Source organism: Taudactylus pleione, unplaced genomic scaffold (assembly GCF_031769625.1).
Source record: "Taudactylus pleione unplaced genomic scaffold, aTauple2 ptg000240l, whole genome shotgun sequence".
NCBI lineage: Eukaryota > Metazoa > Chordata > Amphibia > Anura > Myobatrachidae > Taudactylus > Taudactylus pleione.
Genome location: NW_028284642.1, coordinates 13,366 through 41,250, shown reverse-complemented (window position 1 = coordinate 41,250; position 27,885 = coordinate 13,366). Strand labels below are relative to the sequence as shown.

Below are 27,885 nucleotides of genomic sequence, written 5' to 3'. Positions count from 1 at the left end.
TTCTTAAAAAGAAAGAACGCACCGGAGAGCTCAGCAACACCAAAAGACCCGGAAGACCACGGAAAACAACTGTGGTGGATGACAGAAGAATTATTTCCCTGGTGAAGAAAAACCCCTTCACAACAGTTGGCCAAATCAAGAATACTCTCCAGGAGGTAGGTGTATATGTGTCACAGTCAACAATCAAGAGAAGACTTCACAAGAGTGAATATAGAGGGTTCACCACAAGATGCAAACCATTGGTGAGCCACAAAAACAGGAAGAACAGATTAGAGTTTGCCAAACAACATCTAAAAAAGCCATTACAGTTCTGGAACAACATCCTATGGACAGATGAGACAAAGATCAACTTGTACCAGAGTGATGGGAAGAGAAGAGTATGGAGAAGGAAAGGAACTGCTCATGATCCAAAACATACCACCTCATCAGTGAAGCATGGTGGTGGTAGTGTCATGGCGTGGGCATGTATGGCTGCCAATGGAACTGGCTCCCTTGTGTTTATTGATGATGTGACTGCTGACAAAAGCAGCAGAATGAATTCTGAAGTGTTTCGGGTAAATATTATATGCTCATATTCAGTCAAATACTTCAGAACTCATTGGACCAGGTCAGTGATATCTGGGGGGTGTACAGTAACTGCTCATGTGACCCTGTCAGTGATATGTGGGCTTTGTACAGTAACTGCTGTTATACAGGGACAGTACGTCTGTAACCGTCATCTGGGGCTGCCTGTCTGACTACCGGAAATGTAACACAATATCTCTTCTATGTGTGCCTGTACGGCCACTATATACCCAAGGTCACTGTATATAGAGCCTGATTCAGAGGCACTCGCAAAAAACGAGCACTCGCTCTGAATCAGGGCGGACGCAGGTTTTTTTTTTAGGAGCAGACTCCTGGCCGCTCGCATAGCACCCACAGCAATAGTGAGCGGCCAGGATGATAGTCACGATGGTCAAGACCATTGGGCTTGCGACGAGACCCTTATGGTAGGGTCTCGTGGCCGCAAGCCCGAGAGAGCTTCTGGCTCTAACAGAGCCGGAAGCTCTCTCACTGACATCACTGGTAATGTCAGTGAGGCCGCCCACAAACGGCAGGCATTCCCATGGGAACGCCTCCGTTTGTGAAGCCACCCCCCCACCACACCTACAAAATGGGCCGAGCTGTCGATCAACAGCCGCCCCTTTTGTAGTGAGTCCCGGAGCGAGCGTTTTTTGCGCTTGCTCTGGGGCTCACGCGTGCGCAGTGGGCCACCATCGACCCGCTTGCGAGCGGGTCCGAATCAGGCCCATAGTTCACAAAGTCTGTGACCCCTTGCATAAGAGAAGCCAGAGTGATATCACCAAGAGAGACTGACTGCTGCCAAAGACTCTTGTTGGGACACCGTGATCTTCCTCACAGAGCTTCCAAACCAACAGCACAAAACAAAAATATTCACTTTATCTTTTGTAATAAATTATTAAGCCAACTGTTGTATATTTAATGAGCTAAGAAACCTGCATGGCCCTGTATATGGCGTGAGATGGCCTAAGTGCGTGTACTAGAGGAGGATACATTAATCACATACAGTCATACGGCGAGCCTCGGCCGGTCCCGATACTGTAAGTATTATCGTGTAACTGGCGTTTACTTCCGTTTCAAAGGTGCAAAACATGAAATACAATTTTTGTTCCAGACTGTGGAAATATTATGCGCCATAAAACAGGAACAAGATTAATGACATATTCCAAACATCTATTATAATGCACCAGTTATTACTGTATTCTGCAAATAATAAATGGTAACTATGTCAGAGTCACTATAAAGAGACAATGTAGGGGTGGAGGCTGGCTGGCGTACCTTGTGCTTCGTAACCAACACACTGAGACGTGTCATCACCGAACCCTACGCCAAGCGCGGACTCCAGTTGTGTCACATTCATACGAGCCGTTAACTCTCCATTCCGGTCACCGATCTGTAATTGCAACAGAATTTCCAAGATAAGGAGCAGACAGATATACAGGTGTCACATATCACATTACTCAGCGCAGTCTCCTATATACAGACTCAGGGGCACACAGATATACAGGTGTCACATATCACATTACTCAGCGCTGTCTCCTATATACAGACTCAGGAGCACACATATATACAGGTGTCACATATCACATTACTCAGCGCAGTCTCCCATATACAGACTCAGGAGCACACAGATATACAGGTGTCACATATCACATTACTCAGCGCAGTCTCCTATATACAGACTCAGGAGCACACAGATAATACAGGTGTCACATATCACATTACTCAGCGCAGTCTCCTATATACAGACTCAGGAGCACACAGATATACAGGTGTCACATATCACATTAATCAGCACAGTCTTCATATACAGACTCAGGAGCACACAGATATACAGGGGTCACATATCACATTACTCAGCGCAGTCTCCCATATACAGACTCAGGAGCACACAGATATACAGGTGTCACATATCACATTACTCAGCGCAGTTTCCCATATACAGACTCAGGAGCACACAGATATACAGGTGTCACATATCACATTACTCAGCGCAGTCTCCTATATACAGACTCAGGAGCACACAGATATACAGGTGTCACATATCACATTACTCAGCGCAGTCTCCTATATACAGACTCAGGAGCACACAGATATACAGGTGTCACATATCACATTACTCAGCGCAGTCTCCTATATACAGACTCAGGAGCACACAGATATACAGGTGTCACATATCACATTACTCAGCGCAGTCTCCTATATACAGACTCAGGAGCACACAGATATACAGGTGTCACATATCACATTACTCAGCGCAGTCTCCCATATACAGACTCAGGAGCACACATATATACAGGTGTCACATATCACATTACTCAGCGCAGTTTCCTATATACAGACTTAGGAGCACACCGATATACAGGTGTCACATATCACATTACTCAGCGCAGTCTCCTATATACAGACTCAGGAGCACACAGATATACAGGTGTCACATATCACATTACTCAGCACAGTCTCCTATATACAGACTCATGTGACACCTGTATATCGGTGTGCTCCTGAGTCTGTATATGGGAGACTGTGCTGAGTAATGTGATATGTGACACCTGTATATCGGTGTGCTCCTGAGTCTGTATAAAGGAGACTGCGCTGAGTAATGTGATATGTGACACCTGTATATCGGTGTGCTCCTATCACATTACTCAGCGCAGTCTCCCATATACAGACTCAGGAGCACACAGATATACAGGTGTCACATATCACATTACTCAGCGCAGTCTCCTATATACAGACTCAGGAGCACACAGATATACAGGTGTCACATATCACATTACTCAGCGCAGTCTCCTATATACAGACTCAGGAGCACACAGATATACAGGTGTCACATATCACATTACTCAGCGCAGTCTCCTATATACAGACTCAGGAGCACACAGATATACAGGTGTCACCTATAATATTACTCAGCGTGGTCTGCTGGAGCATCTGCAAGCTGCGCAAAATACAACTTTTTCGGGTGCATTTTATGCCTCTAGATTTTGGGAAAACACCTCCTATCAGCCCCATAGATGGCAAAGGCTCGGTCCAGCAGCCTTGGTCCAGTAGTAATAGATTTGCGATGTAACAAGAAATAACAGTAACGCAGGACGAGGTCCCTGTTATATCTATAATGCGGCCATCAGCGGTTATCGCTCACTAGTAGCGAGCTGGGGAACGTACTGAGCACTAAATATAAGAATGAGAAGTGAGGACGCGCTGGACCGGATAACTGAGCGCACGCTTCTGATTACTCCAGGGCCGTACGATAAGAGGGAGCTTAATGATACCGCACCGCAATGCCAGGCAGGTAAGATGACGGGCATAATTACATTGGTGTCTGAAGGATCCCTCGAATCATGACGCTGGTAGATGGAGGCAGCAGAAACGCACAAGGCCCCGAGAAACAGGCTTCTAATTAATGCTGAAAGTGAGAGTTTTCCAGCTGCCAGGACGATTATGTTATTTATAGCTCCAGAAGAGAGAATGAGGAGACGCAATAAGCGCAAGTCTCATTAATGACCTACGCAAACAACTCGTGTACCTGGGCGCCACCAGGGCAGCGACGGCGATTACGCCTCTCATACTAATGTTATGTAACATCAGTAGGTGTCGCGTCGTCACCACATTAGTGCACAAGGACGCCTGTCCGAGGAGCTCACGCCATTGCCATGACAACCTCATCTGCGTAATGGTCACATTAAGGGGGACTCCGTATTCATACACTTCTACCATCTAGGCCAGTGATTCCCAACCTCGGTCCTCAAGGCACACTAATCAAAATATCTAAGGCACTAATTAAGTCACCTGTGCTCAACTATGGCTATCCTTAAACCTGGACTGTTAGTGCGCCTTGAGGACCGTGGTTGGGAATCCCTGGTCTAGACAGATGTGTGTATTTTAGTTACACCTAGATAGGAAATGGACCTACACAAAACAACGTGGAGAATACCAGCCATTATCCGCGTGCAGGGAAATAGCGCAGCGCAGAACAGCATAGATCCCTATGCTAAGCAGAGTAACCTGTACACACAGACACCAGTGAGCCTGAACGCCACTATTGCTGATCCCTATCTCTGTCAGTGCCCAGGCATGAGGGCATTACATAGACTCACTACAGGTGTACAGACAGTGCTAACGGCCTAATGGCTTCAAGGGGACTTGGAAACAGACGCAGACATTGGCCTATGTGAGATGCGGACACTAACAGGTGATTACTAATGTCCCGCACACCTGGATCTGGCTGGGGACAGGGTACATGACCAGTTGCCCAATAACTGCTCTCACAGGTGACAGGTGTAACCTCCTGTGACCGGACGCCTTTCGCCTAGGCCGGCCCTGGTCATGGGTTAGCGCTTTTGAACTCCCACTCACCGTCAGTGACCGCCTGTCACTGACTCTGCCCACTGCGCCGTGGGCGTTTAACGATACTGCCACCACCAAACTCTACCATTGGCGTTTGGAACCGCTTATTAGGTACCCTCAGGCTCCTACGTCGGCACCTGGAACCGCTTCTGCTGCGTATGCGTTTGACTAACTGCGGACAAACTTCCTGTTTGGTATTGGCTGTTCCCACCTGATCCCTCGCAATGGACCAGGTCTGCACGGTAGCTGGCAGAGGGCTTGAACTTGGAGACATGGAGCTCTTACCCAGAACAGCTGGAGAACGGAATAGCGTTTTGCGCAGTTTTGTTGGTCGCAGGATACAGATGTAGTAGAATTTAAAGGCAACGGTGTTTATTGCTCTCAGTCTTAAAAAAGACCCTCCCTTCGGATTGAAGGGGAATATCAGCATACAAGATGTTACAGGAATCATACAGCAGGTCTCCTCCACACAGGATTGTCAAAGATGTACACATACAGGGCTCACAGTCCCTGTTTTTATGCCACTCTAATACACATTACCACAGGGGGTAAGCCCGCCCTGTGGTTTCCAACCAATCATCATAAGTGCATGACCTGTGCATGTGCTGGCCACATGCACATTTAACATTGTCCCCTATGGACAGTGGGGAGTGGTCACTCCCCTGAGCCTGAGACTACCTGGGGTTTTGGTCGCCACCCAGGAGTCGGCTCGTCTAGGGCCGGGGGAAGGTTTCCCTCCAAAACCCTACTTCCAGGAATCTGCTAAGGGACAAAGCTTCCTACTTCTGCCTGAATCTGAGCTCCAGAGGTGGGCAAGCAGGGTCCCCGGGCACGGTTTCCTGGCCATGGAAGGGAAGTGATTTGAAGCTCCCTAAACCCACTTAGCTGGCTGCATTAGCCAGCTTCCTATGCACCCCTCATACCATTTCCAGGCATGAGGCCGCATAGGAGAACATTTTATTCCCCTAGGGAGGAGGCTGGGGGACCTAGCAGCCCACAGAGAACTCCGGATCCCCCTGGACCTCCACAGACCACAGGTAAGTGCACTTTACTTAAATTATACATTTAAAATACATTGTTTTATGCATATACACCAAGCCTGTGCCCTGCATCAGGCTGTTACACACTGCAGCACTGTAGCCCAGGACCTGCTGTCCGGGCTCAGTGCTGCACAAATCATTTTGAATGCATTTATTTTTATTTATTTCTTACACTGCCCAGCGCTCAGCGCTGGGTTCCCCTAGCCCTGCAGTCCTGGACTGCTGGGTCTCTCTGCTGTATCCGGCTCACATCGCTGGGGGTCCGGGGAGCTGGCTCTCCCTGTCCCCCAGCGTGCAGCCACTTGGCCATGCTGCTGGGGCCCCCGGGAGCTAGGCTCCTGGCCCCCAGCGCACCCTCTAACACTGCACATGGAGCTGGCTAGCCTGGTCCCCCTGTGCACCCTATCTTGGCCAGTCACGATGCACTGGGAGCCGGCTTCTCCGGTCTCCCCGTGTGTGGACTCTCCTCCTGCACTGGGGTATGGGGAGCTAGTGCTCCCAACCCCCAGCGTGCAGCTATGGCGGTTCTCCCCTTGGTGCCACGCACCGAGGGTTAACTGCCAGCCCCGCTGCGTTGTACAGCTGGGGCGCCGGGAACATCGCTCCCGGTCCCCAGCGATCAGCACCACCTGGGGGAGCCGGCTAGCCCGGTCCCCGCCCCTTGAGCTACTTAGCCCTGCAGTCCGGGACGATCGTATCCCGGCTGCAGTAGCTCCCTGCTGCCCTGGGCGCCAGGAGCTCTGCTCCCGGGCCCCAGGGGTCAGCATCCCGCCCTGCCCTCCGCTGCCTGGCAGCAGTAAGCAGCCAGCACGGAGGGACCAGCGGCATCCCTGTGGAGCTGGGACGCCGGGAGTCAAACTCCTGGGTCCCAGCATGGAGCGCAGAGCGGCTCCCTGCCCTCCGTTCTCCCCCCGCCACACCAGGGGCTACCTCATCCCTGCCGCGGCCCGCCAGAGCAGGGCTGGACCGCGGCAGGAGAATGTATAAATTAAAACATTTAATTTAAAACCCTCGGTGCCTAGCGCCGCAAATACATTATAAATATGGCGCCCAGCGCCTGTTGTCCAATTAAAAATGGCGCCGCAGCACAGGGGTTAACCCCATCAGTGCCGCGGCTGCCATTCCCCACGTGAGGCCAGCCTCCGGCCACACCTCCTGGTCAAACCATTCAATGCAGTTTGGCTTTGATAAGAGCACATGATAGTTTTGGGCTCAGTTTGTTCTAAAATGATTTCATTACCCATCATGCACCAGCTGTGATGTCACTAGAATCCATTTCATGAAGTGTGCGCCTACACTGCGCCAGGTAGATTATAAGCACCGATGGAACTACAACTACCAGCACATACAGTTACAACTCCTGATACATGTGGGTAAATAACAGCCAGGATCAGAGAGGCCTGTGTCACCCGTACCAGCTTACAGGGGGATCAATTACATGTTATTCAAACGTTATGTTCTTTCTCCAATCTGACACTTTGTTTCTTTGCTTTTAGGTGCAGTAAATTCTTCACCAAACGGAACACCTGATCCTGCCAAACATTTCCCCGAGGACGTTCCATAGGCGGGTACCTGACACTGGTGCTGCTGGCGTCTCTTACTCACCCCTGAGCTGTGAGGCCGGGCAGCTCCCAGTACACAGGCTGCCGCCCATTAGATCCTTATACCCACCCTGACCTCTGCCATCACTACAATGCGGCATCTGCTCCTCCAGGAGGGGCCCCTATCAGCACTCATATGTCCTAAGTGCTCTCCCACTGTAACGGCTGATATAGTCCTGTATTCATACTGAGAATTAGGCTCAATCTTCCGCCCCTTGTGCTCACCTAGGGGAGTGTGGAGAGTCACCCCTTTATATATGCAATACCTGCCCCAGGGGGGTGACAGCAGGATGATGACTGTAATGACTGGAGCTCGGCAGCAGAATGACACAAGCACCAGAGTAGCTGCACCCTAGATAACTAATCCCCTCCCCCATGTGACACTGCCATACTGCCACCAGTGACAGATCTGGCCACCACAGGCCCCCAAATGTTCTGGCCACTCCACCCCCGTGTCAGATTCGGCCAAATCCACCTCAGTGTAACTGTGGTTGGTTTTGCAGGGTCTGACAGATTCAGCCAACCCAACTCAGTGGCAGATCTGGCCACCACAGGCCCATATGTGATACGGCCAACACACCCAAGAGGCAGATCAAGCCACACCCACCACCGTGGCAGACAACCACACCCACCACCGTGGCAGACCCGACCACACCCACCACCGTGGCAGACCCGACCACACCCACCACCGTGGCAGACCCAACCACACCCACCACCGTGGCAGACCCAACCACACCCACCACCGTGGCAGACCCAACCACACCCACCACCGTGGCAGACCCAACCACACCCACCACCGTGGCAGACCCAACCACACCCACCACCGTGGCAGACCCAACCACACCCACCACCGTGGCAGACCCAACCACACCCACCACCGTGGCAGACCCAACCACACCCACCACCATGGCAGACCCAACCACACCCACCACCGTGGCAGATTCAGATATCATTGAGGGAGATTAATTTTTCTCATACACACCATACCTAGTGTCCACACCCTTACAGGAGTGGCTTCCTTGGAGACAATCTGCCCCTGCCTATAAAGGCGTGGTTTCCTCAACCTTCAGCTGCCAATTGAAACCCTTGTTACCTTGCTAAGGGCCTGCTTCAGCAGTGTTTGCAAATGCAACTACGTATGCAGATCACGCAATTATTAGTCATTGCACATAAGCTGCACTGTGGTCGCAATACGAATACGCTGAAACCCATCACAGAGTGAGTGACAGGCTGTGACCGTTTGGGGGTGGTGACGTTGGGTGGTCGTAGAAATGCAGGAGTGTCTGTCCGTTTGAGCGCAGTTTCATGGGCATGCATAAATTAGCCACTGCGATTGCATACGCTGCTTGAGTACTCACTGCCTGCGACGAGACTGCGGTTGGTCACAGCTGCTGTAATTCTGCGTGAGGAGCCGATGTGTGTCGTCGTTACAGATGTATACACAGGACTGTAAGGTGTTACAGATGTGAGATAGCAGTAGTGGGTGTCTCTATGCTGGCTGTGCTGTGGCTGATGTTACAGATGTATACACAGGACTGTGAGGTATTACAGATGTGAGATAGCAGTAGTGGGTGTCTCTATGCTGGCTGTGCGATGGCTGATGTTACAGATGTATACACAGGACTGTGAGGTATTACAGATGTGAGATAGCAGTAGTAGGTGTCTCTATGCTGGCTGAGCTGTGGCTGATGTTACAGATGTATACACAGGACTGTGAGGTATTACAGATGTATACACAGGACTGTGAGGTATTACAGATGTATACACAGGACTGTGAGGTATTACAGATGTGAGATAGCAGTAGTGGGTGTCTCTATGCTGGCTGTGCTGTGGCTGATGTTACTGATGTATACACAGGACTGTGAGGTATTACAGATGTGAGATAGCAGTAGTGAGAGTCTCTATGCTGGCTGTGCTGTGGCTGATGATACAGATGTATACACAGGACTGTGAGGTATTACAGATGTGAGATAGCAGTAGTGGGTGTCTCTATGCTGGCTGTGCTGTGGCTGATGTTACAGATGTATACACAGGACTGTGAGGTATTACAGATGTGAGATAGCAGTAGTGGGTGTCTCTATGCTGGCTGTGCGATGGCTGATGTTACAGATGTATACACAGGACTGTGAGGTATTACAGATGTGAGATAGCAGTAGTAGGTGTCTCTATGCTGGCTGAGCTGTGGCTGATGTTACAGATGTATACACAGGACTGTGAGGTATTACAGATGTATACACAGGACTGTGAGGTATTACAGATGTATACACAGGACTGTGAGGTATTACAGATGTATACACAGGACTGTGAGGTATTACAGATGTGAGATAGCAGTAGTGGGTGTCTCTATGCTGGCTGTGCTGTAGCTGATGTTACAGATGTATACACAGGACTGTGAGGTATTACAGATGTGAGATAGCAGTAGTGGGTGTCTCTATGCTGGCTGTGCTGTGGCTGATGTTACAGATGTATATACAGGACTGTGAGGTATTACAGATGTGAGATAGCAGTAGTAGGTGTCTCTATGCTGTCTGTGCTGTGGCTGATGTTACAGATGTATACACAGGACTGTGAGGTATTACAGATGTGAGATAGCAGTAGTGGGTGTCTCTATGCTGGCTGTGCTGTGGCTGATGTTACAGACGTATACACAGGACTGTGAGGTATTACAGATGTGAGATAGCAGTAGTGGGTGTCTCTATGCTGGCTGAGCTGTGGCTGATGTTACAGATGTATACACAGGACTGAGATATTACAGATGTGAGATAGCAGTAGTGGGTGTCTCTATGCTGGCTGTGCTGTGGCTGATGTTACAGATGTATACACAGGACTGTGAGGTATTACAGATGTGAGATAGCAGTAGTGGGTGTCTCTATGCTGGCTGTGCTGTGGCTGATGTTACAGATGTATACACAGGACTGTGAGGTATTACAGATGTGAGATAGCAGTAGTGGGTGTCTCTATGCTGGCTGTGCTGTGGCTGATGTTACAGATGTATACACAGGACTGAGATATTACAGATGTGAGATAGCAGTAGTGGGTGTCTCTATGCTGGCTGTGCTGTGGCTGATGTTACAGATGTATACACAGGACTGTGAGGTATTACAGATGTGAGATAGCAGTAGTGGTGTCTCTATGCTGGCTGAGCTGTGGCTGATGTTACAGATGTATACACAGGACTGTGAGGTATTACAGATGTGAGATAGCAGTAGTGGGTGTCTCTATGCTGGCTGTGCTGTGGCTGATGTTACAGATGTATACACAGGACTGTGAGGTATTACAGATGTGAGATAGCAGTAGTGGGTGTCTCTATGCTGGCTGAGCTGTGGCTGATGTTACAGATGTATACACAGGACTGTGAGGTATTACAGATGTGAGATAGCAGTAGTGGGTATCTCTATGCTGGCTGTGCTGTGGCAGATGTTACAGATGTATACACAGGACTGTGAGGTATTACAGATGTGAGATAGCAGTAGTGGGTGTCCCTATGCTGGCTGTGCTGTGGCAGATGTTACAGATGTATACACAGGACTGTGAGGTATTACAGATGTGAGATAGCAGTAGTGGATGTCTCTATGCTGGCTGAGCTGTGGCTGATGTTACAGATGTATACACAGGACTGTGAGGTATTACAGATGTGAGATAGCAGTAGTGGGTGTCTCTATGCTGGCTGAGCTGTGGCTGATGTTACAGATGTATACACAGGACTGAGATATTACAGATGTGAGATAGCAGTAGTGGGTGTCTCTATGCTGGCTGTGCTGTGGCTGATGTTACAGATGTATACACAGGACTGTGAGGTATTACAGATGTGAGATAGCAGTAGTGGGTGTCTCTATGCTGGCTGTGCTGTGGCTGATGTTACAGATGTATACACAGGACTGTGAGGTATTACAGATGTGAGATAGCAGTAGTGGGTGTCTCTATGCTGGCTGTGCTGTGGCTGATGTTACTGATGTATACACAGGACTGTGAGGTATTACAGATGTGAGATAGCAGTAGTGGGTGTCTCTATGCTGGCTGTGCTGTGGCTGATGTTACAGATGTATACACAGGACTGTGAGGTATTACAGATGTGAGATAGCAGTAGTGGGTGTCTCTATGCTGGCTGTGCTGTGGCTGATGTTACTGATGTATACACAGGACTGTGAGGTATTACAGATGTGAGATAGCAGTAGTGGGTGTCTCTATGCTGGCTGTGCTGTGGCTGATGTTACAGATGTATACACAGGACTGTGAGGTATTACAGATGTGAGATAGCAGTAGTAGGTGTCTCTATGCTGGCTGAGCTGTGGCTGATGTTACAGATGTATACACAGGACTGTGAGGTATTACAGATGTATACACAGGACTGTGAGGTATTACAGATGTATACACAGGACTGTGAGGTATTACAGATGTATACACAGGACTGTGAGGTATTACAGATGTGAGATAGCAGTAGTGGGTGTCTCTATGCTGGCTGTGCTGTGGCTGATGTTACAGATGTATATACAGGACTGTGAGGTATTACAGATGTGAGATAGCAGTAGTGGGTGTCTCTATGCTGGCTGAGCTGTGGCTGATGTTACAGATGTATACACAGGACTGTGAGGTATTACAGATGTGAGATAGCAGTAGTAGGTGTCTCTATGCTGTCTGTGCTGTGGCTGATGTTACAGATGTATACACAGGACTGTGAGGTATTACAGATGTGAGATAGCAGTAGTGGGTGTCTCTATGCTGGCTGTGCTGTGGCTGATGTTACAGACGTATACACAGGACTGTGAGGTATTACAGATGTGAGATAACAGTAGTGGGTGTCTCTATGCTGGCTGTGCTGTGGCTGATGTTACAGACGTATACACAGGACTGTGAGGTATTACAGATGTGAGATAGCAGTAGTGGGTGTCTCTATGCTGGCTGTGCTGTGGCTGATGTTACAGATGTATACACAGGACTGTGAGGTATTACAGATGTGAGATAGCAGTAGTGGGTGTCTCTATGCTGGCTGAGCTGTGGCTGATGTTACAGATGTATACACAGGACTGTGAGGTATTACAGATGTGAGATAGCAGTAGTGGGTGTCTCTATGCTGGCTGAGCTGTGGCTGATGTTACAGATGTATACACAGGACTGTGAGGTGTTACAGATGTGAGATAGCAGTAGTGGATGTCTCTATGCTGGCTGAGCTGTGGCTGATGTTACAGATGTATACACAGGACTGTGAGGTATTACAGATGTGAGATAGCAGTAGTGGGTGTCTCTATGCTGGCTGTGCTGTGGCTGATGTTACAGATGTATACACAGGACTGTGAGGTATTACAGATGTGAGATAGCAGTAGTGGGTGTCTCTATGCTGGCTGAGCTGTGGCTGATGTTACAGATGTATACACAGGAATGAGGTATTACAGATGTGAGATAGCAGTAGTGGGTGTCTCTATGCTGGCTGTGCTGTGGCTGATGTTACAGATGTATACACAGGACTGTGAGGTATTACAGATGTGAGATAGCAGTAGTGGGTGTCTCTATGCTGGCTGAGCTGTGGCTGATGTTACAGATGTATACACAGGACTGAGATATTACAGATGTGAGATAGCAGTAGTGGGCGTCTCTATGCTGGCTGTGCTGTGGCTGATGTTACAGATGTATACACAGGAATGAGGTATTACAGATGTGAGATAGCAGTAGTGGGTGTCTCTATGCTGGCTGTGCTGTGGCTGATGTTACAGATGTATACACAGGACTGTGGTATTACAGATGTGAGATAGCAGTAGTGGGTGTCTCTATGCTGGCTGTGCTGTGGCTGATGTTACTGATGTATACACAGGACTGTGAGGTATTACAGATGTGAGATAGCAGTAGTGGTGTCTCTATGCTGGCTGAGCTGTGGCTGATGTTACAGATGTATACACAGGACTGTGAGGTATTACAGATGTGAGATAGCAGTAGTGGGTGTCTCTATGCTGGCTTTGCTGTGGCTGATGTTACAGATGTATACACAGGACTGTGAGGTATTACAGATGTGAGATAGCAGTAGTGGGTGTCTCTATGCTGGCTGAGCTGTGGCTGATGTTACAGATGTATACACAGGACTGTGAGGTATTACAGATGTGAGATAGCAGTAGTGGGTATCTCTATGCTGGCTGTGCTGTGGCAGATGTTACAGATGTATACACAGGACTGTGAGGTATTACAGATGTGAGATAGCAGTAGTGGGTGTCCCTATGCTGGCTGTGCTGTGGCAGATGTTACAGATGTATACACAGGACTGTGAGGTATTACAGATGTGAGATAGCAGTAGTGGATGTCTCTATGCTGGCTGAGCTGTGGCTGATGTTACAGATGTATACACAGGACTGTGAGGTATTACAGATGTGAGATAGCAGTAGTGGGTGTCTCTATGCTGGCTGAGCTGTGGCTGATGTTACAGATGTATACACAGGACTGAGATATTACAGATGTGAGATAGCAGTAGTGGGTGTCTCTATGCTGGCTGTGCTGTGGCTGATGTTACAGATGTATACACAGGACTGTGAGGTATTACAGATGTGAGATAGCAGTAGTGGGTGTCTCTATGCTGGCTGTGCTGTGGCTGATGTTACAGATGTATACACAGGACTGTGAGGTATTACAGATGTGAGATAGCAGTAGTGGGTGTCTCTATGCTGGCTGTGCTGTGGCTGATGTTACAGATGTATACACAGGACTGTGAGGTATTACAGATGTGAGATAGCAGTAGTGGGTGTCTCTATGCTGGCTGTGCTGTGGCTGATGTTACTGATGTATACACAGGACTGTGAGGTATTACAGATGTGAGATAGCAGTAGTGGGTGTCTCTATGCTGGCTGTGCTGTGGCTGATGTTACAGATGTATACACAGGACTGTGAGGTATTACAGATGTGAGATAGCAGTAGTGGGTGTCTCTATGCTGGCTGTGCTGTGGCTGATGTTACTGATGTATACACAGGACTGTGAGGTATTACAGATGTGAGATAGCAGTAGTGGGTGTCTCTATGCTGGCTGTGCTGTGGCTGATGTTACTGATGTATACACAGGACTGTGAGGTATTACAGATGTGAGATAGCAGTAGTGGGTGTCTATGCTGGCTGAGCTGTGGCTGATGTTACAGATGTATACACAGGACTGTGAGGTATTACAGATGTGAGATAGCAGTAGTGGGTGTCTCTATGCTGGCTGTGCTGTGGCAGATGTTACAGATGTATACACAGGACTGTGAGGTATTACAGATGTGAGATAGCAGTAGTGGGTGTCCCTATGCTGGCTGTGCTGTGGCAGATGTTACAGATGTATACACAGGACTGTGAGGTATTACAGATGTGAGATAGCAGTAGTGGATGTCTCTATGCTGGCTGAGCTGTGGCTGATGTTACAGATGTATACACAGGACTGTGAGGTATTACAGATGTGAGATAGCAGTAGTGGGTGTCTCTATGCTGGCTGTGCTGTGGCTGATGTTACAGATGTATACACAGGACTGAGATATTACAGATGTGAGATAGCAGTAGTGGGTGTCTCTATGCTGGCTGTGCTGTGGCTGATGTTACAGATGTATACACAGGACTGTGAGGTATTACAGATGTGAGATAGCAGTAGTGGGTGTCTCTATGCTGGCTGTGCTGTGGCTGATGTTACAGATGTATACACAGGACTGTGAGGGATTACAGATGTGAGATAGCAGTAGTGGGTGTCTCTATGCTGGCTGTGCTGTGGCTGATGTTACTGATGTATACACAGGACTGTGAGGTATTACAGATGTGAGATAGCAGTAGTGGTGTCTCTATGCTGGCTGAGCTGTGGCTGATGTTACAGATGTATACACAGGACTGTGAGGTATTACAGATGTGAGATAGCAGTAGTGGGTGTCTCTATGCTGGCTGTGCTGTGGCTGATGTTACAGATGTATACACAGGACTGTGAGGTATTACAGATGTGAGATAGCAGTAGTGGGTGTCTCTATGCTGGCTGAGCTGTGGCTGATGTTACAGATGTATACACAGGACTGTGAGGTATTACAGATGTGAGATAGCAGTAGTGGGTGTCTCTATGCTGGCTGTGCTGTGGCTGATGTTACAGATGTATACACAGGACTGTGAGGTATTACAGATGTGAGATAGCAGTAGTGGGTGTCTCTATGCTGGCTGAGCTGTGGCTGATGTTACAGATGTATACACAGGACTGAGATATTACAGATGTGAGATAGCAGTAGTGGGTGTCTCTATGCTGGCTGTGCTGTGGCTGATGTTACAGATGTATACACAGGACTGTGAGGTATTACAGATGTGAGATAGCAGTAGTGGGTGTCTCTATGCTGGCTGTGCTGTGGCTGATGTTACAGATGTATACACAGGACTGTGAGGTATTACAGATGTGAGATAGCAGTAGTGGGTGTCTCTATGCTGGCTGTGCTGTGGCTGATGTTACAGATGTATACACAGGACTGTGAGGTATTACAGATGTGAGATAGCAGTAGTGGGTGTCTCTATGCTGGCTGTGCTGTGGCTGATGTTACTGATGTATACACAGGACTGTGAGGTATTACAGATGTGAGATAGCAGTAGTGGGTGTCTCTATGCTGGCTGTGCTGTGGCTGATGTTACTGATGTATACACAGGACTGTGAGGTATTACAGATGTGAGATAGCAGTAGTGGGTGTCTCTATGCTGGCTGTGCTGTGGCTGATGTTACTGATGTATACACAGGACTGTGAGGTATTACAGATGTGAGATAGCAGTAGTGGGTGTCTCTATGCTGGCTGTGCTGTGGCTGATGTTACAGATGTATACACAGGACTGTGAGGTATTACAGATGTGAGATAGCAGTAGTGGGTGTCTCTATGCTGGCTGTGCTGTGGCTGATGTTACTGATGTATACACAGGACTGTGAGGTATTACAGATGTGAGATAGCAGTAGTGGTGTCTCTATGCTGGCTGAGCTGTGGCTGATGTTACAGATGTATACACAGGACTGTGAGGTATTACAGATGTGAGATAGCAGTAGTGGGTGTCTCTATGCTGGCTGTGCTGTGGCTGATGTTACAGATGTATACACAGGACTGTGAGGTATTACAGATGTGAGATAGCAGTAGTGGGTGTCTCTATGCTGGCTGAGCTGTGGCTGATGTTACAGATGTATACACAGGACTGTGAGGTATTACAGATGTGAGATAGCAGTAGTGGGTATCTCTATGCTGGCTGTGCTGTGGCAGATGTTACAGATGTATACACAGGACTGTGAGGTATTACAGATGTGAGATAGCAGTAGTGGGTGTCCCTATGCTGGCTGTGCTGTGGCAGATGTTACAGATGTATACACAGGACTGTGAGGTATTACAGATGTGAGATAGCAGTAGTGGGTGTCCCTATGCTGGCTGTGCTGTGGCAGATGTTACAGATGTATACACAGGACTGTGAGGTATTACAGATGTGAGATAGCAGTAGTGGATGTCTCTATGCTGGCTGAGCTGTGGCTGATGTTACAGATGTATACACAGGACTGTGAGGTATTACAGATGTGAGATAGCAGTAGTGGGTGTCTCTATGCTGGCTGAGCTGTGGCTGATGTTACAGATGTATACACAGGACTGTGAGGTATTACAGATGTGAGATAGCAGTAGTGGGTGTCTCTATGCTGGCTGTGCTGTGGCTGATGTTACAGATGTATACACAGGACTGTGAGGTATTACAGATGTGAGATAGCAGTAGTGGGTGTCTCTATGCTGGCTGTGCTGTGGCTGATGTTACAGATGTATACACAGGACTGTGAGGTATTACAGATGTGAGATAGCAGTAGTGGGTGTCTCTATGCTGGCTGTGCTGTGGCTGATGTTACAGATGTATACACAGGACTGTGAGGTATTACAGATGTGAGATAGCAGTAGTGGGTGTCTCTATGCTGGCTGTGCTGTGGCTGATGTTACTGATGTATACACAGGACTGTGAGGTATTACAGATGTGAGATAGCAGTAGTGGGTGTCTCTATGCTGGCTGTGCTGTGGCTGATGTTACTGATGTATACACAGGACTGTGAGGTATTACAGATGTGAGATAGCAGTAGTGGGTGTCTCTATGCTGGCTGTGCTGTGGCTGATGTTACAGATGTATACACAGGACTGTGAGGTATTACAGATGTGAGATAGCAGTAGTGGGTGTCTCTATGCTGGCTGTGCTGTGGCTGATGTTACAGATGTATACACAGGACTGTGAGGTATTACAGATGTGAGATAGCAGTAGTGGGTGTCTATGCTGGCTGAGCTGTGGCTGATGTTACAGATGTATACACAGGACTGTGAGGTATTACAGATGTGAGATAGCAGTAGTGGGTGTCTCTATGCTGGCTGTGCTGTGGCTGATGTTACAGATGTATACACAGGACTGTGAGGTATTACAGATGTGAGATAGCAGTAGTGGGTGTCTCTATGCTGGCTGTGCTGTGGCTGATGTTACTGATGTATACACAGGACTGTGAGGTATTACAGATGTGAGATAGCAGTAGTGGGTGTCTCTATGCTGGCTGTGCTGTGGCTGATGTTACAGATGTATACACAGGACTGTGAGGTATTACAGATGTGAGATAGCAGTAGTGGGCGTCTCTATGCTGGCTGAGCTGTGGCTGATGTTACAGATGTATACACAGGACTGTGAGGTATTACAGATGTGAGATAGCAGTAGTGGGTGTCTCTATGCTGGCTGTGCTGTGGCTGATGTTACTGATGTATACACAGGACTGTGAGGTATTACAGATGTGAGATAGCAGTAGTGGGTGTCTCTATGCTGGCTGTGCTGTGGCTGATGTTACAGATGTATACACAGGACTGTGAGGTATTACAGATGTGAGATAGCAGTAGTGGGTGTCTCTATGCTGGCTGAGCTGTGGCTGATGTTACAGATGTATACACAGGACTGTGAGGTATTACAGATGTGAGATAGCAGTAGTGGGTGTCTCTATGCTGGCTGTGCTGTGGCTGATGTTACAGATGTATACACAGGACTGTGAGGTATTACAGATGTGAGATAGCAGTAGTGGGTGTCTCTATGCTGGCTGTGCTGTGGCTGATGTTACAGATGTATACACAGGACTGAGATATTACAGATGTGAGATAGCAGTAGTGGGTGTCTCTATGCTGGCTGTGCTGTGGCTGATGTTACAGATGTATACACAGGACTGTGAGGTATTACAGATGTGAGATAGCAGTAGTGGGTGTCTCTATGCTGGCTGTGCTGTGGCTGATGTTACAGATGTATACACAGGACTGTGAGGTATTACAGATGTGAGATAGCAGTAGTGGGTGTCTCTATGCTGGCTGTGCTGTGGCTGATGTTACAGATGTATACACAGGACTGTGAGGTATTACAGATGTGAGATAGCAGTAGTGGGTGTCTCTATGCTGGCTGTGCTGTGGCTGATGTTACTGATGTATACACAGGACTGTGAGGTATTACAGATGTGAGATAGCAGTAGTGGGTGTCTCTATGCTGGCTGTGCTGTGGCTGATGTTACTGATGTATACACAGGACTGTGAGGTATTACAGATGTGAGATAGCAGTAGTGGGTGTCTCTATGCTGGCTGTGCTGTGGCTGATGTTACAGATGTATACACAGGACTGTGAGGTATTACAGATGTGAGATAGCAGTAGTGGGTGTCTCTATGCTGGCTGTGCTGTGGCTGATGTTACAGATGTATACACAGGACTGTGAGGTATTACAGATGTGAGATAGCAGTAGTGGGTGTCTCTATGCTGGCTGTGCTGTGGCTGATGTTACAGATGTATACACAGGACTGTGAGGTATTACAGATGTGAGATAGCAGTAGTGGGTGTCTCTATGCTGGCTGTGCTGTGGCTGATGTTACAGATGTATACACAGGACTGTGAGGTATTACAGATGTGAGATAGCAGTAGTGGGTGTCTCTATGCTGGCTGTGCTGTGGCTGATGTTACTGATGTATACACAGGACTGTGAGGTATTACAGATGTGAGATAGCAGTAGTGGGTGTCTCTATGCTGGCTGTGCTGTGGCTGATGTTACAGATGTATACACAGGACTGTGAGGTATTACAGATGTGAGATAGCAGTAGTGGGCGTCTCTATGCTGGCTGAGCTGTGGCTGATGTTACAGATGTATACACAGGACTGTGAGGTATTACAGATGTGAGATAGCAGTAGTGGGTGTCTCTATGCTGGCTGTGCTGTGGCTGATGTTACAGATGTATACACAGGACTGTGAGGTATTACAGATGTGAGATAGCAGTAGTGGTGTCTCTATGCTGGCTGAGCTGTGGCTGATGTTACAGATGTATACACAGGACTGTGAGGTATTACAGATGTGAGATAGCAGTAGTGGGCGTCTCTATGCTGGCTGTGCTGTGGCTGATGTTACAGATGTATACACAGGACTGTGAGGTATTACAGATGTGAGATAGCAGTAGTGGGTATCTCTATGCTGGCTGTGCTGTGGCAGATGTTACAGATGTATACACAGGACTGTGAGGTATTACAGATGTGAGATAGCAGTAGTGGTGTCTCTATGCTGGCTGAGCTGTGGCTGATGTTACAGATGTATACACAGGACTGTGAGGTATTACAGATGTGAGATAGCAGTAGTGGGCGTCTCTATGCTGGCTGTGCTGTGGCTGATGTTACAGATGTATACACAGGACTGTGAGGTATTACAGATGTGAGATAGTAGTAGTGGGTGTCTCTATGCTGGCTGTGCTGTGGCAGATGTTACAGATGTATACACAGGACTGTGAGGTATTACAGATGTGAGATAGCAGTAGTGGGTGTCCCTATGCTGGCTGTGCTGTGGCAGATGTTACAGATGTATACACAGGACTGTGAGGTATTACAGATGTGAGATAGCAGTAGTGGATGTCTCTATGCTGGCTGAGCTGTGGCTGATGTTACAGATGTATACACAGGACTGTGAGGTATTACAGATGTGAGATAGCAGTAGTGGGTGTCCCTATGCTGGCTGTGCTGTGGCAGATGTTACAGATGTATACACAGGACTGTGAGGTATTACAGATGTGAGATAGCAGTAGTGTGTGTGTCTATGCTGGCTGAGCTGTGGCTGATGTTACAGATGTATACACAGGACTGTGAGGAATTACAGATGTGAGATAGCAGTAGTGGGGTCTCTATGCTGGCTGAGCTGTGACTGATGTTACTGATGTATACACAGGACTGTGAGGTATTACAGATGTGAGATAGCAGTAGTGGGTGTCTCTATGCTGGCTGAGCTGTGGCTGATGTTACAGATGTATACACAGGACTGTGAGGTATTACAGATGTGAGATAGCAGTAGTGGGTGTCTCTATGCTGGCTGTGCTGTGGCTGATGTTACAGATGTATACACAGGACTGTGAGGTATTACAGATATGAGATAGTAGTGGGTGTCTCTATGCTGGCTGTGCTGTGGCTGATGTTACAGATGTATACGCAGGACTGTGAGGTATTACAGATGTGAGATAGCAGTAGTGTGTGTGTCTATGCTGGCTGAGCTGTGGCTGATGTTACAGATGTATACACAGGACTGTGAGGTATTACAGATGTGAGATAGCAGTAGTGGGTGTCTCTATGCTGGCTGAGCTGTGGCTGATGTTACAGATGTATACACAGGACTGTGAGGTATTACAGATGTATACACAGGACTGTGAGATATTACAGATGTGAGATAGCAGTAGTGGGTGTCTCTATGCTGGCTGTGCTGTGGCTGATGTTACAGATGTATACACAGGACTGTGAGGTATTACAGATGTGAGATAGCAGTAGTGGGTGTCTCTATACTGGCTGAGCTGTGGCAGTCATTAGCATACATTTGCAGGTGCGTACGGAATAACGATTGTTACTGAATCAGGCCCTAAGTCAACTGAGAAATCAGCGGAGGAGAAAGGTAAAGTTGGATGAGGGAGTGGAGGACTAGTCTTCGTTTCTGGCCAGTGTCTCTGTATCAGGGATCCAAGCAGTGGGCGACGCCAGCGACCTTTTGGTGTGCATCTATTACACCCATATCACCTCCTTGCTGGCACCCTTGTCCCCCTCCTCACGGACATATGCAGGTGTGCATTGCACTGGATGGAGCAGCTGTCTGGGAATTCCCAGAACTCTTACTGCCCAGCCCCCAAACAGGCCATGCTGGGTACACACCCAAAGGCACACTGCTAGTCTTATGGTCTTTCCTAGATGTGTGCCTTTGGGTGGCTATGGTCGGAGACTTAGATTGTGAGCACCCCTGGCACAGGAATGGATGGGATTGTTGTAACATGCGGAGGATATAAACCATAATAATAGTAATAATAATAATAGCTTTAATTCTGCATACCCATAAGGAGGAGCTGGATGAGCGGAGGAGATTCTCTAGGCTGAGTTATGTAGTAAGAATACTGTCACTTATAGGCTGGTAAAGCGCCCAGCACGTAGTACACACAGCTGCCTCATACCTCACAGGAGATGTCCATGTGTTTCCTGGCGTACCGCAGAGCTTCCTCATGATTGCCTAAAGATACATAGGCATTTCCCAGACTCCAGGACGCCCGTCCCTCACCGACCCTACACATATAGGAGGAGAGCGGGGTCAGATCAGATTATTGGTATTATTACACACATCACAAGGACGGCTAAACCCAGCTAACAGACCGTTTCCTCTATATAGACAGGACGCAAATGCACTACTGACAACACAGTACAGATATAGGACAAACAGTTCTAAAGGCAAAGCAAAATACGTCAGTTACATAATACATTTATTGCACAATAGTGCTCACGTCGCTCACTGAACAATATAACAGCAGATATCACACAGCAGATATCACACAGCAGATATCACACCTTTTCCATGGAAGAGCAATAGTTGTAAAGTGCAAAATAAGTGACCCACAAAGTGGACAGTAAAGCCTACTCCAACTGTGCACATGCTGTAATAATCATTAGCAGCCCATGCATGTGGGTCAATCCACCAACAAGTAATTATATGTATGATAACACACAAATCCTATTCTCCTAATCAGTGCTATAAAGTCCCAGCAGGCAGCAAAGGGATGGACAGAGGTGGTTATATATTTCCAGTATAATACTTAGCTGACTGAGCCTGTGACCTCCTATAACCTTATTACTGTAGTAACAACGCAGCATCTCATAGCAATCTAATGTCACCTGCTAGATCACCACCGTCACGCCTGTAAATGTATTAATTGCGCACTCAGGTCCAGACCATGCGCAGTGCGCTCTGACTGACGTCACAACTGGCGGCCATTTACAATACATGTGCCTGCCCAGTTGAGCTGTCAATCACCGCCGGCCTGTGCAATAAGTGTACACAGCACGATGCTCCAATATATCTGCAGTTATAATGGGCATGGGCTGACGCAATACGTCTGAGAACGACGTCACTCACAGACGTACCGTTGGTACACACTGGTGGGTGCACACACGATGTATCTGCAGTTATAATGGGCATGGGCTGACACAATACGTCTGAGAACGACGTCACTCACAGATATACCGCTGGTACACAATGGTGGGTGCACACACGATGTATCTGCAGTTATAATGGGCATGGGCTGACACACTATGTCTGAGAACGACGTCACTCACAGACGTACCGCTGGTACACACTGGTGGGTGCACACACGATTTATCAGCAGTTATAATGGGCATGGGCTGACACAATACGTCTGAGAACAACGTCCGCTGGTACACACTGGTGGGTGCACACACGATGTATCGGTAGTGTATACCCAGCATTACAGCGCCATACTCATTCTTTGTTGTCACCAATTAGCGTATATATTGCTTCTGGTAAATTTGGGTACACATTAGGCCGCCAACCTGTCTGACGATTGTTAAGTGTATACAGATTTGCCAAAAGTCTGCCCGATGTGCCGGCCATGACAGCTCAACTGGGCGGTCATTTAAATTGCCCGCTTAAGTGAGCTGTCAATCCCCGCAGCATGTGTACGGGCAATCAGCGGGTCACCCATAGACACCAGCAGAGCAGATATAAACACCCGGCGATGCATTATAATAACGCCCGTTCAATGGGACGGGGGATATATCTACCAGTCTGTCTCCAGCTTTAGTCACGTGCCAGCTTGTCTAGGTCTGGCAGCCCAAATATAATATATATATATATATATATATATATATATGATGCCGCCCTCACCCCTGCCGCGATCGGAGCTCAGCTCAGCGTTTACTGTATCTATAAGTGGGAGCGCTGGTCTCTGAAGTGATCAGAGACTAAAGAAGCCGCGGAGGCCGGCGTTCCCAGTGATGTCATGACGTCACCCGCGATTACAGGAGCCTGTGCCTGCTAGTCTGAGTCTAGTTAGTCAGCAGCAGCGTCTATACGGGAAGAGGATGGCGTGGACTGGAGCGGTGCCCAGCAGCCAGCATGAAGAAAGGTAAGTACTGCACAGAAGAGTGGGGCCTATTCTATACGGGGAGGGGGCAAGGCATAAGAGGCACTACTAGGGGCATTACTAGGGACACAGCATAAGGGGCACTACTAGGGGCATTACTAGAGACACGGCATAAGAGGCACTACTAGGGGCATTACTAGGGACACAGCATAAGGGGCACTACTAGGGGCATTACTAGGGACACGGCATAAGGGGCACTACTAGGGGCATTACTAGAGACACGGCATAAGAGGCACTACTAGGGGCATTACTAGGGACACAGCATAAGGGGCACTACTAGGGGCATTACTAGGGACACGGCATAAGAGGCACTACTAGGGGCATTACTAGGGACACAGCATAAGGGGCACTACTAGGGGCATTACTAGGGACACGGCATAAGAGGCACTACTAGGAGCATTACTAGGGACACGGCATAAGAGGCACTACTAGGGGCATTACTAGAGACACGGCATAAGGGGCACTACTAGGGGCATTACTAGGGACACGGCATAAGGGGCACTACTAGGGGCATTACTAGAGACACGGCATAAGGGGCACTACTAGGGGCATTACTAGGGACACAGCATAAGGGGCACTATTAGGGGCATTACTAGGGACACAGCATAAGGGGCACTACTAGGGGCATTACTAGGGACACAGCATAAGGGGCACTACTAGGGGCATTACTAGGGACACGGCATAAGGGGCACTACTAGGGGCATTACTAGGGACACAGCATAAGGGGCACTGTATAGATACTGACTACGGGCGCCCCATAGTTCTAAGTGCACACTCTCTTGGATATTCGGCCCGGTTGGTATTTGGAGTCTGACATGCCTGCTCTATGGCTCTCAGATATTTTAGCCTAAATGATAAACATGAGCCGTGCGGGGCTGCTGGGTGACATACGTCAGTGACACTGGGGTCCTACTGCCTTAATCTATGGAACCACCCCATCCCATATTTGGGTTGTCTGGAGCGTCCTGTGCAGGGTTACAGAGGGGTCCTGGCTGATGTGATCGCTGGGGCGGCACTCTATACTATCACACCCAGCCTGTGTGTGTATGTGGGGGTTGTTACTTACGCTCTCCTTCCTGTAATACAGGTCACAATATCCATACCATACAATACTTTGTTTTAAATAAATAAAAGTTTGGACAAAATGGGACCCATGAAACTCTGCAATATCTCTAACGCCGTCGTTCTATATTGCAGGGAGCTCTGTTAGCGGGAGATTCAATTCCGAGCGAGGTGAATAGCGCGGAAAGTTAGTCCTGGAGCTAATCAATTCACCTTGCCGATTAGATCCACTAGAACCACTTAAGTCGGAGAATGCCGGTTCTCACAACTTAGCCTGGGTGTTTAGTCACAAGAATCGCCATTCTCTGACTAAAGTGCCAGCCGCGAGGCTGTTGCAGCGCTAAGCTGGCAAACAGATCGACTAAATGATCTAAGAAATCTGACTAAAGTGCCGTCCGCAAAGCTAACAGCACGCTGAATTGTACAGCCCCAATAGTTTGTTGTTCTAATACTCTGATTGGCTGTAGGCTGTCTAGTCCTGATAATGGTCTAATGCTCTGATTGGCTGCAGATTATGTTTTTCTATATTAACATATATTTCTATAGAGTTACTCTTTACAATTGGGAAAAACACTAATACAGTAACACTGGGTAATTACCGGAGACTCACCAGCTTTTAGCCTGTAGGAAAATAAGTGACATGATGGTAAGTGCCACTTAGTGCGGGAACAGTGCTTAGTGCAGGTACAGGACCCAGTAAGGGGCCAGATGGGGAGAATGGTCCTGTAACCGGGAGGATATATAGATATATATATACATCCATGACCTTTTATGTGTAGTATATTGGGGATGTAGTTTTAGTCCCAGCTGTTGGGATGCCGGCGTCATTCAGAAACCCAGCGCCAGCATCCCGATGGTAAGTGGTAGGGTTGGGGGGGGGGTTATGGGGAGGGTTAGGGCACTTACCGACAGATGTTGGCATCCCGTAACTAAGCAGTAATTTGTATGGCCTTGTATGTGAATATAAGTATGCTTTATTAGATTCTGTAATGTACATGCAACCAGGTAATGTAATGTAAAGCACACGCATCCAGGTAATGTAAAGCACACGCATCCAGGTAATGTAATGTAAAGCAAACGCAACCAGGTAATGTAATGTAAAGCACACGCATCCAGGTAATGTAATGTAAAGCACACGCATCCAGGTAATGTAATGTAAAGCACACGCATCCAGGTAATGTAATGTAAAGCAAACGCAACCAGGTAATGTAATGTAAAGCACACGCATCCAGGTAATGTAATGTAAAGCAAACGCAACCAGGTAATGTAATGTAAAGCACACGCATCCAGGTAATGTAATGTAAAGCACACGCATCCAGGTAATGTAAAGCACACGCAACCAGGTAATGTAATGTAAAGCACACGCATCCAGGTAATGTAATGTAAAGCACACACAACCAGGTAATGTAATGTAAAGCACACGCATCCAGGTAATGTAATGTAAAGCACACACAACCAGGTAATGTAATGGTAAAGCACACACAACCAGGTAATGTAATGTAAAGCACACGCATCCAGGTAATGTAATGTAAAGCACACGCAACCAGGTAATGTAATGTAAAGCACACGCATCCAGGTAATGTAATGTAAAGCACACGCATCCAGGTAATGTAATGTAAAGCACACACAACCAGGTAATGTAAAGCACACGCATCCAGGTAATGTAAAGCACACGCATCCAGGTAATGTAATGTAAAGCACACACAACCAGGTAATGTAATGTAAAGCACACACAACCAGGTAATGTAAAGCACACGCATCCAGGTAATGTAAAGCACACGCAACCAGGTAATGTAAAGCACACGCAACCAGGTAATGTAAAGCACACGCAACCAGGTAATGTAAAGCACACGCAACCAGGTAATGTAAAGCACACGCAACCAGGTAATGTAAAGCACACGCAACCAGGTAATGTAAAGCACACGCAACCAGGTAATGAGCGCGCCCCGTACAACAGTGCAATGTGTCATCACACGCTGCATCGTCATTCACTGCTGTGCACAACCGGAGATCAGACAATGCTGCAAACGACGGATCAGGTGTACACCCTATACGATGTGCACGATATATCGTTGAGAAGTGCGTCAGGGGCGTTATAGATGGTATAGTGCGTACCCAGCTTTAGCCAGTGAGGGGATGGTTCTCTTATTCTCAGCAGAAGTAGAGAGGTCCGTCGGTCGGTGACTATTGTTGCCTGGTGAGAATGTAATTAGTCTGACTACACATTGGGTGGGACCAGCATTAGAAAGCTTCATCCAATAAGGAATGATACAGAGTCTCCTGCCAGTGATTCATTACTAGTCCTGCCCAGGGCTGGGTCCCTGTACTGGAGGAAGAAGCCACCTGCAGCAGAGGGACCCATGATTTATATAAGACACAATAACTTATCCTCTAATCCCCTAAGGACAGGCGTCCACCCCGCCAGCCTGGTACCTTTCTCCCCATGCCTGAGCACTCCCTGGGTCTATGTAGGGGGACAGGCCTGGCTCCAACAGCCTTTAACAAGCAGGAAAGCAACTAACACCAATCACATTGATGAGGGAACCGAAATGATTGATGTGATCAGCTGTAACTGTGTCTGTCAGCTGGTAAGATCCGGGCGGCTATATGTCCTCACTTCTCCGGGGTGTCTCCCATGCACCATATACAACAGGCCTGGGCATACCCAGCACGCCATGCCCGATAGCTGGCAGAGGATGCTGGGAACGGTGCCCAGGTTTGCGATGGGGAACGTCCTGTGACTGTTGTCTCCTAGTGAGGAAAATCTGCCCATGGAAGTGGAAACTGGTGTGAAATGTTATTAATGTCACCGTTCCATGGCCACGATCCTGTCTGCTGTACAACCATCCACAG

General features: G+C 48.1%; 1 protein-coding gene across 1 annotated transcript in view; it reads right to left on the bottom strand.

Annotated features, from left to right (window-relative positions):
• Positions 1-27,885, bottom strand: part of GPSM1 (G protein signaling modulator 1) — a 209,702-nt gene that overhangs the window by 178,743 nt on the left and 3,074 nt on the right. The window contains exons 2-3 of the mRNA XM_088479542.1: positions 21,991-22,099; positions 1,840-1,954 (exon numbers count right to left, since the gene is read on the bottom strand). Of these exons, the coding sequence (XP_088335668.1) occupies positions 1,840-1,954; positions 21,991-22,099 (224 nt within the window). The remainder of the gene's footprint in view (positions 1-1,839; positions 1,955-21,990; positions 22,100-27,885) is intronic.